The sequence below is a fragment of the Mesocricetus auratus genome, unplaced genomic scaffold, assembly GCF_017639785.1.
Source record: "Mesocricetus auratus isolate SY011 unplaced genomic scaffold, BCM_Maur_2.0 Super-Scaffold_100054, whole genome shotgun sequence".
Taxonomy (NCBI): Eukaryota; Metazoa; Chordata; class Mammalia; order Rodentia; family Cricetidae; genus Mesocricetus; species Mesocricetus auratus.
This window is the reverse complement of record NW_024429231.1, coordinates 3,637,658-3,655,629: the sequence shown is the minus strand read 5'-3', so window position 1 is coordinate 3,655,629 and position 17,972 is coordinate 3,637,658. Positions and strand designations below refer to the sequence as shown.

The following is a 17,972-nucleotide window of genomic DNA, read 5'->3' as shown; positions in this document are numbered from 1 at the left end:
ATGAGGTTTGTCACAGTCCTTGTCTTCTGCTCTTTGCTCGTGGGAGTCAGTAGTGATGGCTAGTATTCATTCTTCAAGGAAGCCATACAAGGTAAGAAGTCAGAGATGATGGGCATATTTAACTAGGAGTGCCTCTGAGTAGAGACCACACACCTGTCCAATGCAGGTAGATCTTTAAACAAGAAAAATTCACCAGGGCAGGAGTGTGACTTTATGTGGCTTCCTGTTTCTACACTGGTCACTAGGCACCCTCTCAGGGATCCTCAGACAGAGTTCACGAGGTCCAGCCTGTATTGCTGATTTGAATCAGATAGCCTCATTGTAACCTCAGGAATCCTATCCTAGACACTGCACTGGAGTCCAGGGATACAGTTCTTTTGACCAAATGAACCCTTAGGAGGATCCCTGGAACTGTGTAAACCTGGGGAGGTAGAGACTAACAGACCAGATGACCAAGACCAGCCCTGGCTATATAGTGAATTCAGACTAGCCTGGGATAAATGAGACCCTGTGTTACAATAAAATACACACACACATTCAGGCACAAGCACACAGAGGCACATATACAAGCACAAACACACAAGAGGCATAGATATGCAAATATACAGGTATATACTCCTCACATTAAAATAATAATAATAATAATAATAACAATGTAATTTTGCATACTGGCAGTGTAGACCAGTTGGCAGAGTACTTGCCAATATGTGTGAAATCCTAGATTTTATTCCCAGCACTGCATGGGTTTGGTAGCACATTTAGGAGGTGGAGGCAGGACGTTCAGAAGTTCAAAGTCATCCTTGGGTACACAGTTATAGATCACTCTTTGATACTCAAGACAATGTCTCAAAATTTTAAAAAAAGCAGGGAAATGGATGGAGCTGTAACAATCATCTGGAGTGAGGTAACCTGGAATCAGAAAGACAAACATCACATGCTTTATCTCTGTTGTGGATGTGCCTTTGAATTTGTAGATATTTGTGTTTCAGTTAGAGTTCCCACAGAGATTGGGGGTCAGTAAGATGGAACAGGTCGGGTAGCTTTCAGGGGAGATAAATAGTAAGTTTTCTCTGAGGGTGTAAACACTGGTAGATGGACCACACTCCTGTGGAAGAACACACATCCAAGATTTGGATGGCACAAATGGGACTTGATGACTTTAAAAGAGAAAGGGCAACAACATGGGTGCACAGGAGGTGGGAGGTGGATCTGGGAGAAGGTGGGGGTGAATGTGATCAAATAAAATCTGTGAAATTCTCAAAGATCTACTAACTAATTTTTAAAAGGAGAAGAAGAGTGGATAGGATGGGTGAGCACATTCCTGGCGTGCAAGTCTCACAGCCTGAGTTCAATCCCCAGAGCCCATATACAGGTGGGAGGGGAGAACTAGATACCCTCGGATCTCCACAGCTGTGTGGTGGTGTCTGCCTACACACACCCTGACCATCAATAAGAATTTGGGTTCTGGAGCGATGGCTCAGTGGTTAAGAATGTAGCGTGCTGCTCTTCTGAAAACCTGAGTTTGGTTCCCAGCACCCACATGGGGAGGCTCAGAACCACTTGGGATCACAGCTCCTGAGGATCTCCTTTCCCTCTGGCCTCAGTGGGAACCTGCACTCATGTGGGCTCCCACACACATATAATTAAATATAAAGTAAAATAATAACAAGGAAGAAAGTGAACCTATTTCAGCACTAGTGAAGCTAATTGTGTGTCTCTAAGGAAGTTTCCAAAGAAGAAGAGGGAAAGGTCCTCCCTAAATGTGGGTGACACCACACCATGATGTGAGATGGGCACACATAAAAATAAACAATGAAATAAATCTAAGTTAGGTCAACAAAGCTGTGTGATTTCTGTTGGTATATATAATTCTACTACCTGTAACATTATAAGATTGGAAGTGTATATTTAGTTCATGATTCCATAGGGAATCCCTAGTGTGGAGTCTGTCCCTGGTGAGGGTGTGTCACATCCCCTCTGAGAAAACCACACTGAGAGACAGGGCAAGCCTCGTAGCTTTGATCCCTTCCTCTTCAAAGACATTAAAGCCGTCATGGGGGTCCATCTTCATGACTTTTCTAATTCCTTCTTACCTCCAAACCTCCAAAACACACTGCCACCTGAGACTGGGTTTAAATTTCTACCATGTGAACTGCAGAGGAGACATCCATATCACAGATGCTTCTGCCTCCATGGGGATTCTGTCAGGAAAAAACACAGTCAGTCATGGTGGAAATAGCAGTGTGCCCTAAGCAGTGACAAGTGCTGATACGGTGTAGAGAAATGAGGCCAGGCAACCCATTTATTGAACCAGAAATTACCTGTGTTTGGTATGACCATGTCTCATCAAAACCCCAAAGACAGGTGCTTCCTGTAAGCAATGTTGAGAACAGGGAGGAGGGAAGGCAAATGACAGACCAGCAAAGGCAGAAACTTTTGAGGAGAGGCAGGCATGATACGAGCTAGGACCTTTGGATGAGAGACACACTGCTTTTGGGCAACCCCTCTTTGAAGGAGTTATGTGAACAAATCATAAAACCTCTCTCCCCTCTCCCCAGCTCCTGCTAGGGTTCCCCCAGCCAAACTAAACTGGAACGGGCACAGGGCAGAGGCAGGGCATCTGCGCAGGCCAGCCTCCTAGGGCAGAATGCAGAGGGAAGAAGGGCAGAGAGGCTCTGGGGAAGCAAAGGGGCAGCACCCTCTGCTTGGGGGAGGGCAGATTTCACAATCAGAGTACTTGGCCTAGTTAACCACATGCAAGTGTTGCCCAAACCATGAAACAGTATGTGTGTGTGTGTGTGTGTGTGTGTGTGTGTGTGTGTGTGTGTGTGTGTGTGTGTGTTTGTAAAAGCATGCCTGGCAAAGCCAAAAGAGTAGACTGAAGCTAAGTTTTCTTTTTCCTTCCCCTTTTATTATTTCTTTGAGAATTTCCAATAATATTATGTTCGCCCCCATCCTCGCTGCCCCTTTTGCCAACCTGGAGAGGAGCCTCGATTAAAATCTCTCTCTCTCAATCTTTCTCTCTTTCTTTCACTCAAAGCAGATTCTACTCTATAACCCTGGCTGGCCTGGAACTGTCTCTATAGACTATGTTGTCCCAAACTCACAAATATTCAAATATTCTCCTGAATTCTGGGATTAAAGGTGGGGGTCACCCTGCCCAGCACTGTGGGGCATGTTGTGACTAATGGTTGGTGTAGGAGGTCCTCGACCATGGGCATGGTGCTGCCTTTGGCAGGTGGTACCCGGGTTGTGTAAGGAAGTGGGACTGAACAGGACAGTGGTTCCCTACACTTCTAATTCCAGCACTCAGGAGGCAGAGGCAGGCGCATCTCTCAGTTCAAGGCCAGAGTGAGTTCCAGGACAACCAGGTCTACACAGGGAAACCCTGTCTCCAAAAACAATAACAAAAACAAACAAACAAACAAAAAGAGAAAGTTGGGTTGAGCAAAACATGGAGAATGAGTCCGCAAGCAGCATTCCTCCATGGAGAGTAAGCCAATAAGCAGCATTCCTTCATGTCCTCTAATTTCCAGGGAATTATCTTGAGCTCCTTCCTCAGTTTCCCCTGATGATGGGCTATTTGTAACCTACACGCCATGTAAACTCATTCCACCACAAGTTATTTTTTGTCATTGTCTTTATTACTTTTCTATTGCTGTGACAAAACACCATGACCAAGACTATTTATAGAAGGAAGTATTTTTTTTATTATTATGAATACAACATCCTGCCTCCATCTATGTCTGCACATACCAGAAGAGGGCACCAGATCTCATTACAGAAGGTTGTGAGCCACCATGTGGTTGCTGGGAATTGAACTCAGGACCTCTGGAAGAGCAGTCAGTGCTCTTAACCTCTGAGCCATCTCTCCAGCCCCTAGAAGGAAGTATTAATTGGGGGCTGGGTCAGAGTTCAGAGGGTGAGTCCATCATGGCAGAGAGAATTGCAGCAAGTTGACAGGCTGGAGGAGTAGCCAAGAGCTTACATATTAGGATAATAACCATGAAGCAATAGAGGGGAGATGGAGACACACACACACACAGAGAGAGAGAGAGAGAGAGAGAGACAGAGAGAGAGAGAGAGACAGAGAGAGAGAGAGACAGAGAGAGAGACAGAGAGACAGAGAGACAGAGAGAGAGACAGAGAGAGACAGAGAGAGAACTGGAAATGGTATATGGGCTTTTAAAAATGCAAAGCCCATGCCCGGTGGCACACCTCTTCCAACAAAGCCACACATCCTAACCCTTCCCAAAATGTCCTACCAACTATAGACCAAGCATTCACATGTATGAGCCTGTGGGACTGTTTTCACTCAAGCCACCCCAGTCATGGTGTTTATTACAGCCATAGCTAACATGACAAATCTCTTCTGACAGCTCCTCCCAGGCCCACCCTGACGTCTATACCGACCTACCTTATGTTCTCTTGGATTTGTTTTAATTCACCAAGCCTAATTTGTTCTGCTCATACACCCTTGGGTGTGAGGCCCTTCACCACAGAATGACTGACTTACAAGGGCCTGAACTCTTAAAGAAAACCCACTCTCCTTCTCCCAGCAGCTATCAACTGCCAATAGAGGTGCGGTTTGTGCCTATGTCCCTTCTCCCTGCTGGGATGTTTTTCTGGCCTGAGCTTGTGCAGATAATGTGCATGCTGTCACAACTGCTATGTGCAAGCAGGGGCTGTGTGAGGAAAACAACTTCCTTGTAGTCATCCACCATGTCTGCCTCCTGCAGTCTTCCTGTTCCCTTCCTGTCTCCTCTTTTGCAATGGTCCCTGCATCTTGGGGGAAGAGGGTGTGATTCTGATGTGCCAAGCATAAAGGAACTTAGTCAGAAAAATGACATATGCTACCTAAACACAGCCAGTTTAGAGTGCTGGTTTAGGAAGCTTTACCACCAAGTGCCTTTGTTTTCCCCAACCATGGTTAGACTGTGAAGGTAAAATTCTCTTCTCTGTCCTGTCCACTGGGTTACTGTTGGCTATTGAAATTCCCACAGTCCTGTTTCAATACCAGTAACAGGTCTGCTGTAAAGCACCCCTCCCACATTAGGGGCTACCTGGCTGTTGGGACACTTGGAGGAGTGAGGGCTATAGTGACTTGGAGGTGTCTTGCCATCAGGCCTCCCAGCCTCAGGACTGGGGGAAGGGATTGGTGTAGGGAAGGAGTATCACCAGGGCCTCAGTGGAGTCTGAGGTAGTCCTAATCACACTAATATACTATGTAGACCTGGGGGTCTCTGCAGAAATGGCTGCTCCTGAGAGGAATTGCACCCCCCCATCAGTCCCTCAGCAATGGAGGTTATCCGTGGAAAGAGGAGCAGCTTCACCCACTGTTGCCTGGGTAAGTTGTTGCCTCCCTTCCCCTAGCCAATGTATTCAGTCAAAACTCAGTGGTCTTTCCAACCCAAGTGGCAGAGATGAATAGAACATCATCCTATCTGTCTTGCACACTGACAATACCCGTCGAACTCTGATGGTATGGGCTACACCATCCTTCCAAATTGCCAAGATGAGGAGCAAGCACCGGGGTGTTCAGGGGCTTCCCCCCAGAACCCTCTCACTACACTCCGTCTGTCGGGCAGGGCTTGGGGTCAGCTATCCGGCTGTATCACCTGCTATACAACCTGCTGAGAGCTGAGGGAACTTGTCATTCTCTTCTGGGCACCTGACCCCACAGGAAGAGATTTAGCTCCACAACTACTTTTTCCTCACAGAAGGACAACTCTGTTCCTGTGGCTACTGAAAGTCCCTACAGTCCCAGGCAACTCTAAAGGCGGGTCAGCTTAAAGCAGCCTTAAAGGCAGCCCTCAAGCACTGTAGGCTAGCTGTCCCCTCCACTTCCTGAGTTCTTCCCATATGCACAAAAGCAGGAGTGAGAGGGTAAGGAGAGGCTGGGACTGAGAACCTGCACTCCTGCCTCCTCAAGGACCTTGGGGGCTCTCAGGTCAGGCTCAGCTTCTTGCATTAATTCTCCAGGATGCAGAACAATCAGAGCCTCTTTGTCAACTCAGCTGTAGGCAACAGGAAAGAGGGGTTCATCAGCAAAGTTTCAAACTCAGTTACTAAAAGAGGCATTGTGCAATTCTGGGACTTTCCACGTTCACCATTTGAAATTTCTAGTTAGGAAAAATTCAGGCTCACACTCAGAGAACATTTTGTGCTGTATTTAGACACAGGTTCGTTATTTGTGTAGTCCTTCCAAACTTTCAGGCAATAACCCAATGCCATGGACTAATCTGTGGGAAATGCAGGTTGGGCCCATTTACTGTAAGCTGGTGTTGGGTCTGATGTGGGCTATTCCTGCATTGCTGGAGTGATGCAGTGCACTGTGGATCAATCTGTGTTAAATGTGGGCTAGACACAGCACCATCCAAACTGGCATGCTTCCCTCAAACATTTGGAGTCCTTTAAAATTCTCTTCCAGTCTTACCTTTACGTAAATAGGCTCACAGATTGCATTCATCTCCCTTTGTATTTACTCAGCAACTTCTTAAGGAACCCAGGAAAGTATCTGGATGATAATGAGGCAAGACAGACAGCATTCTTCTCGGGGGATCCATTCCAAGGAGACACTTTATTAATGAAAAAGGACAACGTTGTGTGACAATAAAATGAGCAATAAAGAAAAACCTCCCTGGACTTACCTATCACACCCCATCCTACAAGGACAGGGGTCTTCTTGGAGTAGGGGTCAGAAAGAATGTAAGAGGTAGAGGTGATGGGTGTCTTGAAGAAAAGACAGTGTTCCAGACACAGCAGGGCAGTTGCATAGGCGATCACAGAGATTGTGACAGTGTGAGCAAGACTTGGGCAAGCTCAAAGAAGACAAAACCCAGCATAGAGGAGTGAGATGGACACAAAATCCCATTCCCAGCTGAGAAGACATTGGCCTTGGTTGTTGCTAGCAGAGGAAGGGTCAGTTCTCTTCAGTGATATGACCCCTTGTTGACCAACCTCTAGGGCAGATGCCATCTCCAAATGTTTGGCTCATTCAAACAGGACTTACTTCATGAATGGGGAAAGAAGAAGGAGAAAGCTTTAAGTTGGGTGGGTAGGGAGGTGAGAGTGGATTTAAGGATGAGGTGTGAAAATGAACAAAATGCATTGGATAAAATCCCCAAAGATTTATTAAACTATTGTTAATAAAGAAAATGTTCATGAGAAGAGCTCTTCTTAATGTCTAGGGAAGAACTCATTTCTCTTCTAATATTTCAATCAAAGAAGAGGGTGGGGGTGGGGGGAGATCGTTCAGCAGTTAAGGGCACTCACTGGCTGCTCTTCCAAAGGACCTGGGTTCAATCCCCCATATCACATGTTGGCTCACAACCATCTATAACCCCAGTTCCAGGGCATTTGATAACCTCTTCTGACCTCCATGGGTATAAGACATGCACGTGGTGCATGGGCACACAGCCAAACGAAATACACATAAAACCAAACTGAAGGGGAAGGAGGAGGGTGGGTCAAAAGAGTGGTCCTGTGGGAAGTGAATTTTGAGTATAGAATGGCTGAGGAGGTCAGTACATAAACATTGTAACAAATGTCTATCCCAAGGAAGTCAGAATAGGAGGGGGGGCAGGCTTTATATGCAGTCCTATGAAAAGCAATTTCCCAAGCAGGTCCACAGCCTGAGAGTGTGGGAGGTTGTAGCTGCTGCTCACTGCCTATTGCTAGAAAAATATACGCCTAGCCAGCCAGACCTCAGGCCACCAGAGAATCCCGTTCCCCAGGAATGGAAGTCATGCAAGGAGGAGTCAAATGTGGCATGGCATTGCCTTGGCAAGGGACCAAGAGGTGAAAATCATTTGACAGCCTTTTCCCTTGTATCTCTCATGTCATAGTGCCAATAAATGACTAAGATGCAGGACCAACCTAGAAAAAGGCATCACTCGCAAAGGCTCTAAGACAACTATTCTCAAACGTGTGCCCACCCTTGCCTGGTTGCTTCATCCTGCATCGCTTTTACCAGCGTCCCCACCACCACAGCACCCTGTCTGCATCAAACAGGAAGCTCTTCACTTCCATTCTCCTCAGCTGCTGTTCCTTCTTCTGGCTGTTATTCACCATCTTCCAGCTTACACGGTTTGTTACATGAGCTTGTGTCTCCAGCGAAATATTCACAGGCCTCTTCTTGTAACAAAAAGTTTCAGGAAAAAATCTGAGCTGTTTATTTCTGGCTGGGCACTTTTTGGCTCCACTGCTGTCCTCAGGCTCCAGCCCAGGGTCCTGTAGAACAGAGGAACGAATGTGACGCCCTCATCACCCTTGCCATGTAGCAGCGATGCCCATTCCTTCTCTAGGGAAGTCAATACATTCGTTTTCTTCTTTTATTAAAGGGGTGGGGAGACAAAATAAACTGCAGCCGTGCCCCATGGCCTGAATGGTTTTTTTCTAAGGTAAACATAGGTAGCAAAACCGAGTGTTGTTTTCTAGCTCCATAGCTGTTTGCTGATGTTATCTCCCAGCATTCCTGTGTTGTGTTTTCCCACTTTCTGCCTGAGCCCAGTGTTAGTATAACTTAGCAGCCAGTGTTAGTATAACTTAGCAGCCAGTGTTAGTATAACTTAGCAGCCAGTGTTAGTATAACCTAGCAGCCAGTGTTAGTATAACCTAGCAGCCAGTGTTAGTATAACCTAGCAGCCAGTGTTAGTATAACCTAGCAGCCAGTGTTAGTATAACCTAGCAGCCAGTGTTAGTATAACTTAGCAGCCAGTGGGCCTTCCTCATGCATGCTTATGGTGAGCTATTTTTTCACACCCTTCAAGCAAATTCATGTACTGTTGTTTCATGTTCCTGGCTTGTCATGGTTTCTGAATTTAATCAGCTCTCTTGTCTTCCCTAACAACTGCTCATGAATAAAAACACCTGAGTCTGGAGAAGTCCTTTCCCAGTGTTGAGCCCACCCATGTGGATGCTAAAATCAACTTTTCCCTCCCTTTCTTCTGTTTCCAAGCTTAATTCTGAACTATGCTCTGAAAGGACATTAGCTCAGCCTTTGGATTTGCCATGTGCCCCATGGTTATTACATACTCATATTTCTTTTTCCAATGTTAATTCCCCTTCATTAGAAAATGGCACCACATCACTGGATGGAAAGTACTCATCCTGATTATTCCCAGTCAGGATGGAGAAGACTCTGAAATCCCTAACTTGCCACATTCCTGAAAATAGCTGGATTGCACAATCTGGGAAAAGCAGATCTGTGTGAAGAGAAATCTATTATGGCCAAGTGGTATTATGCAAGATGAAACGGGATTGCTCCACTAGCCGAATGACAGTATATATACACATCTGTCACTCAGTCCCAGGCACATCTCCTTGACAAGTCAGAAGAGTCACTCACCAGGCATCTCGAAAGGTGAGTCGTCAGAACTTCCCTACATTTGCTCTTTGCAGATTCTTTTCCCCACCAGCATTCATTTGTTGTGTTCTTGTGCTCTGTCTCTTTCCTGAATCTACTAGATGGATTAGAATTCATCAGAGGCTATACTTTTAGCATGGGGATTTGTTGTATGCTTCTATGTGAATTCAGGGAAGGGTGGAGTCAGTCTTCTACAGACAGACTGCAGAGAGGTATGATGGTTATGAAGCCCCCACATGCCTCTCTGGAAACTTCCTATACAGTTGTAGTTCAGCTGGCAAAACTGAAATATAATGTGCTTTAAAGTAATGGTCCATTTGCAAAGTATCAGACAGTGGGATTCTAGTGAAACAGGTAGAAATGGGGATCTAGATAACTCCCTGGAATCCACTGTATCACCTGTCTCTACAAGTGTGTGGGTTTATGTATAAAATCCAGTTGGATTTGTTACTGGAATTTGAGGACAGCTCAACATTACAGAAGCATCCTCCACCCCAAGAAATGGCATATTCATCCTGTGTTTTCCTGGCCCTGAAGCAGGATGAAGCCTTTCCTTGCCATCATTTTTTGCTTCTTGATCCTGGGAGTTGACAGCCAAAGGTGGTTCCAGTTCATGAAAGAAGCTGGCCAAGGTAAGGACAAAGGATGGGGGCAGGAGGTTGTACGTGTGAGTTTCAAGTACTTACCAGAGCAGGGACCACATAATTAAGGGAAAACATCCTTGTGAAGTCCCCATGGACAGAGAAGCAGTGTCTCTCTTCCTGTGTAGTTCTGAACTTTTCTGGTCAGTGTTGACCTTTTTCTGTGAGGATCCGAAGCCTGAGATCACGTAATGTTTGTCTGCAGCTTTCCCACAGGAATGTAGGAACAATCTGTCCTTGTAAGATGCAGATTCACCAGCCAAAGAAGGGATCTGCTGCCCCCTTGTGGAAGACGATGAACAGCTCATTTCTATGTGGCTGTGAGACAAAGTGTATCTCAAGTGTACAATATTCCAGACCAGGCACAGGAAAACCTGTGCAGTCCCCAATCCACAGTGACAGGAGTCAAGGCTAATAGAGCAGTGAAAAGACATTGTCCAAGGGGCATTATGTGTGGAAAGGAATCAATTTTTAAATTAATCTTTTGGTGTAGGTGCCACATCTACTCTTTCAGGAAACTGAGGCACAAAGCATACATAGGCTACCTAACAAAATCCCTGGAAGAGCAGAAGTTAGTGCAGATTGTCCAGATCCTCAGAGTCCACTACACAGCTCCCAGAAGAGAGAGAGGACTTGATGGGCACACGCTCACTGTTTACCTGAGAGGCAGCAGGCCATGGGTTAGGAAAGGCAGCTCCTGTGAAGGAAGCTCCAGATCCTCCACCACACACAGAAGGGAATGACTGACTTACCTGGACTACAGGCTGCTGGAACAGAGACATGGACTAGGAACTGTCACCAAGGGAAATACATCCCACAGGCCACAGCAGGATACAAATTAAATGAACCTAAGTAGTGGGCTTTCCCTCCCCCATAACTCATTACTTTTGAAGACAGTTCCCATTTAATGTTATCTGGACATGATTATTTCACTGCACAGCACACCGCTGCTTCCTTAGTTTAGAACTTTTGCTGTCTGTGGCACCGTCCTGAGGAGCAGAGAAGTGAGATGACGATACATTGAGTATCCTCCATGACCATCCCACATGCATTTTCTCGGTTTTCTGTATAATCTCCAAGGTGTCTAATACTCTTCCCTGCTCTGGAGAGGATGTAGAAGTTGTAAACCCATTGTGTCCTTTGCCACCTAGAGTCTCTGACCATCCAGCTGTCTCAGTTTGTATCTGAGAACTCACTGTTGTCCTCTGCTGAGGGAGTGCTGAGAACTGCTCAGGCTGACATAGACCCTGGACACTCCGTGGATGCAGGACAGAACTGCACTCAGTCTGCCTGGAGAGCAGTTGCTCCCATTGCCTGTGCAGGGGAGAGCTGTGGCTGCAGTGGAGATTGTAGCGCGTGGGAGGCTGAGGCAGAAGGATTGTGAGTTTCAGGCCGTACAGGGTTATACAGAGATGCACAGGGTCTCTAAAGGAAGAGAACGTAAGAGAAAGGAAAGGAATGGAACAAGAAGGAAGGGGAGAGGAGGAAGGGAAGAGGCCTCGTGTTCTCACAGAAACTTCCCTGGACCATTTTAGAGAGAGAGTTTCATCATCATATGAAGAAACATCCCCTAGAGGTCTCTCCTCGATATGCTTTTTGAGCAGCCAAGACCAACAGCAACAGAGCTAAGACAGGAATCCATCAGAATAAAACTTGCTCTAAATGCACTTCTCCTGCACAGTCATGGGGAAGTAAGAACTATTCATTGAAAGCCAGCAGCGTTTCTGTGGGCTTGTGAAAGGCTGAATCATTGGGCTGAGTTGGAAGGAAGTTTTAATGCTCCATTTTGCCTAAACACAATCTTCCTCACCATTCTCTTCCCTCTCCAGGGAGTAGAGACATGTGGAGAGCTTACTCTGACATGAGAGAGGCCAACTGGAAAAACTCAGATAAATACTTCCATGCCCGGGGGAACTATGATGCTGCCAAAAGGGGACCAGGAGGAGCCTGGGCTGCTAAAGTGATCAGGTAACAGAGGCCTCAGTGAGCAGAGCTTGACTGCTTTAGACAGTCAGGAGGCAGGTGTCCTCTGCATCCTGTGCACGCTGCCCGTTAGCCTTCCTCTTTTCTGTGCGCAGTACTGGGAGAGGCTGGCAGTGATGCATGACCCCAACCTCTCTCCTCTGGTGCTGCTCCTCCAGCATGAGGCTGACATCCTGCACTGAGCAGCTGCTCACTCAGGCAGCATCAGTACCAGCCTCTACTTCCTGGGCTACTCTTACAGCCACCTCTGGGAGAGAGGAGTCCAGAGGGTGGGGCTACTGCCTTCCGCGTGGTTATGGCTCTTCTTCTTGTCTGTCTTGAATACAGTGATGCCAGAGAGGGTATTCAGAGGTTCACAGGACGTGGAGCAGCGGACTCAAGAGCTGACCAGTTTGCCAACAAATGGGGCCGGAGTGGTAAAGACCCCAACCACTTTCGACCTGCTGGCCTGCCTAGTAAATACTGAGTTTCATCTTCATGCTATTCCCAGCCATGCAGCCCCCAAGGTTGCATTTACTAGATTAAGTTAGTTCCTGAGCTCTGGACGTCTAAGCACCCCGAAATTTAGAATAAATACCTGTGAAATGCTACATGTCACTGTCATTTTGTAAGAGCATAGGGAAGTTGTAATGAGGATTGTGGACCATGGGAATGGTTTTGTTTTTGTTTTTTTAAGAAAGAGAAATGAAAAGATGGGAATTGGAATGTTACTATAAATGTCTGTAGATGGGTCAAAACATACATTATGTATCCCATCAAAAACAGGCCGATAGCATGAAAGCCCTGTTTATGATTTTGATTATGAAGTTGAAGACTAGCTAGTACCCAGCACGTTCTGGGCTAAGAGTGTAGCCTGGTAACAGAGTGATTGCCTAGCATGAATGAGGCCCTAGCTTCCATCCCCATACCCTCCCCACGAAACATCAATAAATTCTTACTTAGCAAAATATAAGTAAAAAGACTAAAGATGAAATCAAAACCATCCTGTAAGTGCTTTAAAAGATTGACACTTTCCACAAAGAAAGTCTCAGATCTAGATGCTTCTATAGATACTCTTAACCCTTCAAACGGACAAGTCCCTCCCATTTTGTAAAAGATAGTTCTGGAGAGAAGACAACATGTTATGCAACCATTTTCTCTGGGACAGGAAATCTCTGGCACCTCCCTCACCACACCTGAAAGAAAGGTCAGCTAAGAAAGTGAACATCACTTAAACCTGGGGACCTCCATTTAACCTCATTCACCAGCACAAAACAGTGTGGATTCTCAGACCTCCACCCTTCATCTTCCTTTGGAGCTGAGGCCTGTGTTGTCTTTGCTCCTCCTGGTCCAAGGTCAGCTGGCTTAGCCATGGCCTCCTTCCTGTCATCCACTCACATATGGTTGCCTGTCCTTTCTGTTGTCACCAGCGAGTACCAGACATCCTGTGCCTTCTTCTAGACACTTAATCCTCCACCAATGAACTCACTAGGAATCTGGGGAAAGGATTTCTCAGGTATCTGACAGCACTCTAGCTTGTTCCTGAACTGACTCACCAAACACTGGTATTACTTGTCCTTTCCTTTCAGTTGAACAAGAATATCTTCCCCGGTCCAAAAAAAATATTTCAAAGCTATTTCCCCTTGCTCTCTCCTCATTCCCTGCTCTAGACTAGGAGGGAATCTCACCTGAAGCTCAGTAGATCCATAACCCAAATCCTGTATCCCCATAACACTCTGTCCACACCTTCTTGACAATCAGCTTGTCTATATCAGAGTTTGGAATGAGTGTATCTGACCCCCTGCTCTAACGCTAGGTAACAGCTGAATGACTTGATTGACAGCCCCACTTCCTGTCTAGGTGACCAGGGGCCACTAGGTGAGCACTGTTCTCAATTCTTATTTTCCTGTTCCATTGGATTCTTACCCTTTGATTATCCTGCCCCATGGGCAGCTTGGGGCATAGACAGCTTAAATCACACATCCAAGTCACACAGCTAGTTTGAAGCCAGACCCAACAAAAAGGATTTGCTATAACTAGCAATTGTATTGACTGACATTTTGCCACTTTCATAGGCTGGCAATGTATCTCAACAGCTGAGTCATTGCCTACCATGCCCAAGGATCAATTTCTAGCACCTTGGGGAAAAAAGACAGCGCTCACATGCGCGAGTGAGCACACGTGCGCGCGCGCGCGCACACACACACACACACACACACACCGGGAGGGAGGGAGGGAGGGAGGGAGGGAGGGAGGGAGGGAGGGAGGGAGGGAGGGAGGGAGGGGAAGGGGAGGGGGGATGGGTGTCAGCTAAAATAGCTGTTAGAGCCAGAGAACACGGAACCATCTTATGAAATTGTCATGGGTATGACTTTTTCTTCCTTTGCCCCATCTCACTTCGGCCTGCCCCTCCTCCTTCTAGGAGGGGTCAGAAAGTGCAGCTGGCCATCTGTGTGAGGAAGAACAAAGAAGAAAAAACAAAGTTACCATCCCCAGTCTACAGAGCCTATTCAAAATGAGCTGAATTAAACACTGAACTGAACTCCTGGAACCCAGCTGCAGAGAGAGAGGAGTGATGAGCAAAGGGGTCAAGTCCGTGCTGGTGACAGCTAGAGACAGCTGACCTGAACAAGGCGGAGCTCATAGACCCCAGATGTATGGCTGAGAGGCCAGCATGGGACTGATCCAGACCCTCTAAACTTGGGTGTCAGCGAGGAGACCTTGGCAATCTATGGGGCCTTGGGTAGTAGATCAGTATTTATCCCTGGCATACAAATGGGCTTTGGGAACCCATCCCAGATCAAGGGATGCTCTCTCAGCCTGGACACATGGGGGAGGGCCTAGGCCCTGCCCTGGATGAAATGACAGACTCTAGAGATCCTCCATGGAGGGCCTCACCCTCCCTGGGTAGTGGAGTAGGGATTGGATGGGGGGGTGGGGAGGTTAAGGGGGTAGGAAAGGAGGGGAGGGAGAGGGAGCTGGGATTGACATGTGAAGCAAGCTTGTTTCTAACAAAGAAAAAGAAATGAGTTGAATTAGGAAAGGGGAGAGAAAATGCACTGTAAGTGAACAGGAAATCCTAATCATTATGTCTCATGGTTTGCAGGCATCATGATGAATTAAAGCAATTCTTCAAGGTTATGGTTTAAAATCAGACAAGATTGTTGATTTCCTATGAGTAACCAGAGAAGCATGAATTGACCTATGTTTTCATTCAAGGTCAACAGAAAGGGGCATTGGTAAAGAGAAAAGAGATAAAAATAGCTACTTTCCAGTTACAGAAAGTAATTCTGGAGGAGAGGGACCAAGAAAACTTGGTTGGGTAATGAGAAATCATAATCAAGAATCACAACTAATCCAATTCCCTGCCCCTGAGATTCTAAGAGAAAAGAAAATTCGCAAAACATGTATGCAAACATCAGTGTAGTAGCATGGCCTGTAGATAAAAAGAAATACAAAAACAAAAAGACCAAAACCAAAGCCTCATTTGGAGTTGCTGGGCATGGTGTCACCTACCTGTCATCCTAGCTGCTGGAGGTGGTGGCAGGAGGATGGTGAGTAGCAGGCTAGCCTGGGCTATAGCTTGACCCTGTTCAAACAAAGAAAGAAGCAAAGCAAGAAGAAACACCCACCAGTGGATACTGACGTTTAAAATGATGTAATGTATAAACCAACTACTAATGAATGACTGGCATACCTCAGCATGGCAGTTAAATACACCCTCCCCCACCCAGTGTGCGGGGGTGGGCAAGACAGACCCTCTGTGAAACACGTGGCTTTTTGTGTGCAATAGAAATGTAAGTTTCATAAAAGAATGCTAATACTTGGTCTATTCAATGGCCTCTGGTGTTTTCCCTTCGGCCTAGCCTTGTCTGCGTCTTTCAAAATGTGCAAGTAGGACACATTTTAACCCTTTAAAAAAAGGTCACCATTCTTGAAATCGAGCAGCATTGATCATACTGCCCTGAACCGTAATTGTGCTCACGTGAAGTCTCTCTTCCTTGTGTGAAAGTGCTCCCTTCTCCGCTGTCCTGTTTAAAGTCAGAGTGGTCAGATTACAACCTGTGGATGTAAAGCACTTACACCGATTTAAATTTACGTTCCCAGCTAGGAGGCCTGGGCAGTCTATGGGACCTCTGACAGTGGAGCCAGTGTTTATCCCTAGTGCACAAATGGACTTCGGGAGCCCATTCCCTATGGAGGGATACTATTGCAGCCCAGATACATGGAAGAGGGCCTAGGACCTCCCCCAAATGATGCGACAGACTTTGATGATACGCCCTGGAAAGGCCTCACTATCCTTGGGGAGTGGGTGGGGAGTGGCATGGGGGGGTTGATATGTAAAATAAGATTGTTTCTACAATAAAAAGGAAAAACTAAAGGACTTACACTCCTGTTGGGTTTACTTGTCTTTATAAACGGGGACTGAACCTAGCACCTCAGGCAGAGTTGGCGCCCGTGTGTGCTTCCACTGACTCTACCCCACATCTTCAAGTGTCTTCAAAGCATCAGGCCTGCAGATGCTTTACTAGTTCCTGCAGTTCCGTTTCCTCTCTTGTAAGTGGCCTATTTCTCCATTCTGGCTGTTTTCTCTTTTAATAAACTTTTTATCCAAATGCTTCTCTTCCTCTTGATGAAATAGCACAATGTGTAGGAAATAATTGAGGAAATCATTCAATAGAGACAACACTGAGTGAGGAGCATCATCTAGAAATCCTAGACCCTGCTTTTAGTCACCTGGGAAGGTCGCTTAACCCTTTTGTCTGTCTGCTTTCTCTGCAACTATGTACTAGAGTGACAGGAGGAATGCATTCTTCTTAATTAATCCATATTTTACCATCATTTAAAACCACTTTTCCCCTGAAAAGCATTGGTTGGAATATCATCCCTTGCCCTTGCCACTTTGAAACTAGTAATGATTTCCCCCAATTCACACAACACACACTATATGTCATGCAATGCATTTTCAATTTAATCTAAAAAGCAAAACTCTACAGATTTCTTTGGGATTCTGAAACCATGGACACTAGTCACTGCATATCCTACGTTATTAAAATATAGATGATATTTCAATATATATTCTCCAGAGTAAAACATATCCAGAGGGATAGTTTATAATAGTCTTCATCAATTAAAAAATATCCAAAGTCTGATGGGCAGGAGACCCTAAAATAATAAAAGGGCAATATTAAGTCCAAAGAAAGAATCCTCATGAAACAGAATTCAACAAGTTTAAATCCAGAGAATAATTTCTAACCAGTAGTGTAGGCTGTTAGCCATATGCTCTTCTAGAATCTTTTGTTATTCAACTTTTTCTATCATCGCTCACTTTTCCTAGCCTGTTAACCACCTCCTTTCATCTCCATACTTACAATGGAACCTGCTAGAAGCCCCACTTCTAGTTACAGGCAGATCATATGCCCCATCAACGCTAACTCCAGGTATGGAAAGAGGAATCCCTTTATATCAGTAGTTCCCTGCTCATTTAAAAACGTATAAACAATACTAAGAAGAGCTTAGAGCTGTATATAAAAACCAAGACTCCCACTGTTGAATTTCTTCTAAGTAGTTTTAAGCCAACAGAAATAATGACGGAGCATTTTTCTTCTGTCAGTGCACATACAAGAAAATTTCAGGCTTCTGTTTTTAAAGCTTAAGTAACAAAGGCAATAGAGCAAACCCAAAGTTGCATCTCACTATGGCATTATTCTCTATACGGGGTTTTGCAATTGCAATTGCAACCACAGGGGAGCCAGTCTTTAAACCCTACTCCGTGTGTTCGCAGTTGTGAAAGTTGGATGATAGAATAAACAAGGCTTCCCTTCCTTCTCTACTGGTCACGTCATCCACTGTGGCCACACCTGGGAAATGGTCTTCAGAATCTAGGAAAGGAGCACCTCCGTGATCTCTAAATAATTCAACGGAGCTATTTTCTAGATAAATTTTTAGCTTCATTCATTTTCATGAGGCTGCCTTGTGTGTTGGCTCCTGTTCACCTTTGG

The 17,972-nt window shown here is 45.8% G+C and overlaps 1 protein-coding gene and 1 long non-coding RNA gene across 3 annotated transcripts; one reads left to right on the top strand and one right to left on the bottom strand.

Annotated features, from left to right (window-relative positions):
• Positions 1-708: 708 nt before the first annotated feature.
• On the bottom strand, positions 709-2,208 carry LOC121136200. Its single transcript, XR_005873340.1, has 2 exons — positions 2,094-2,208; positions 709-909 (listed from the first exon to the last, which is right to left on the bottom strand). It is a non-coding gene; the product is annotated as an uncharacterized LOC121136200 (long non-coding RNA).
• A 7,079-nt stretch (positions 2,209-9,287) lies between these two features.
• LOC101833293 (serum amyloid A-3 protein-like) lies at positions 9,288-12,581 on the top strand. Of its 2 annotated transcripts, none has more exons than XM_040735989.1 (4): positions 9,288-9,364; positions 9,908-9,999; positions 11,838-11,976; positions 12,319-12,581. In XM_040735989.1, exons 2-4 carry the CDS (start codon positions 9,909-9,911, stop codon positions 12,455-12,457), a joined length of 369 nt encoding a protein of 122 aa, XP_040591923.1. In that variant the 5' UTR covers positions 9,288-9,364; position 9,908; the 3' UTR covers positions 12,458-12,581.
• Positions 12,582-17,972: the final 5,391 nt, after the last annotated feature.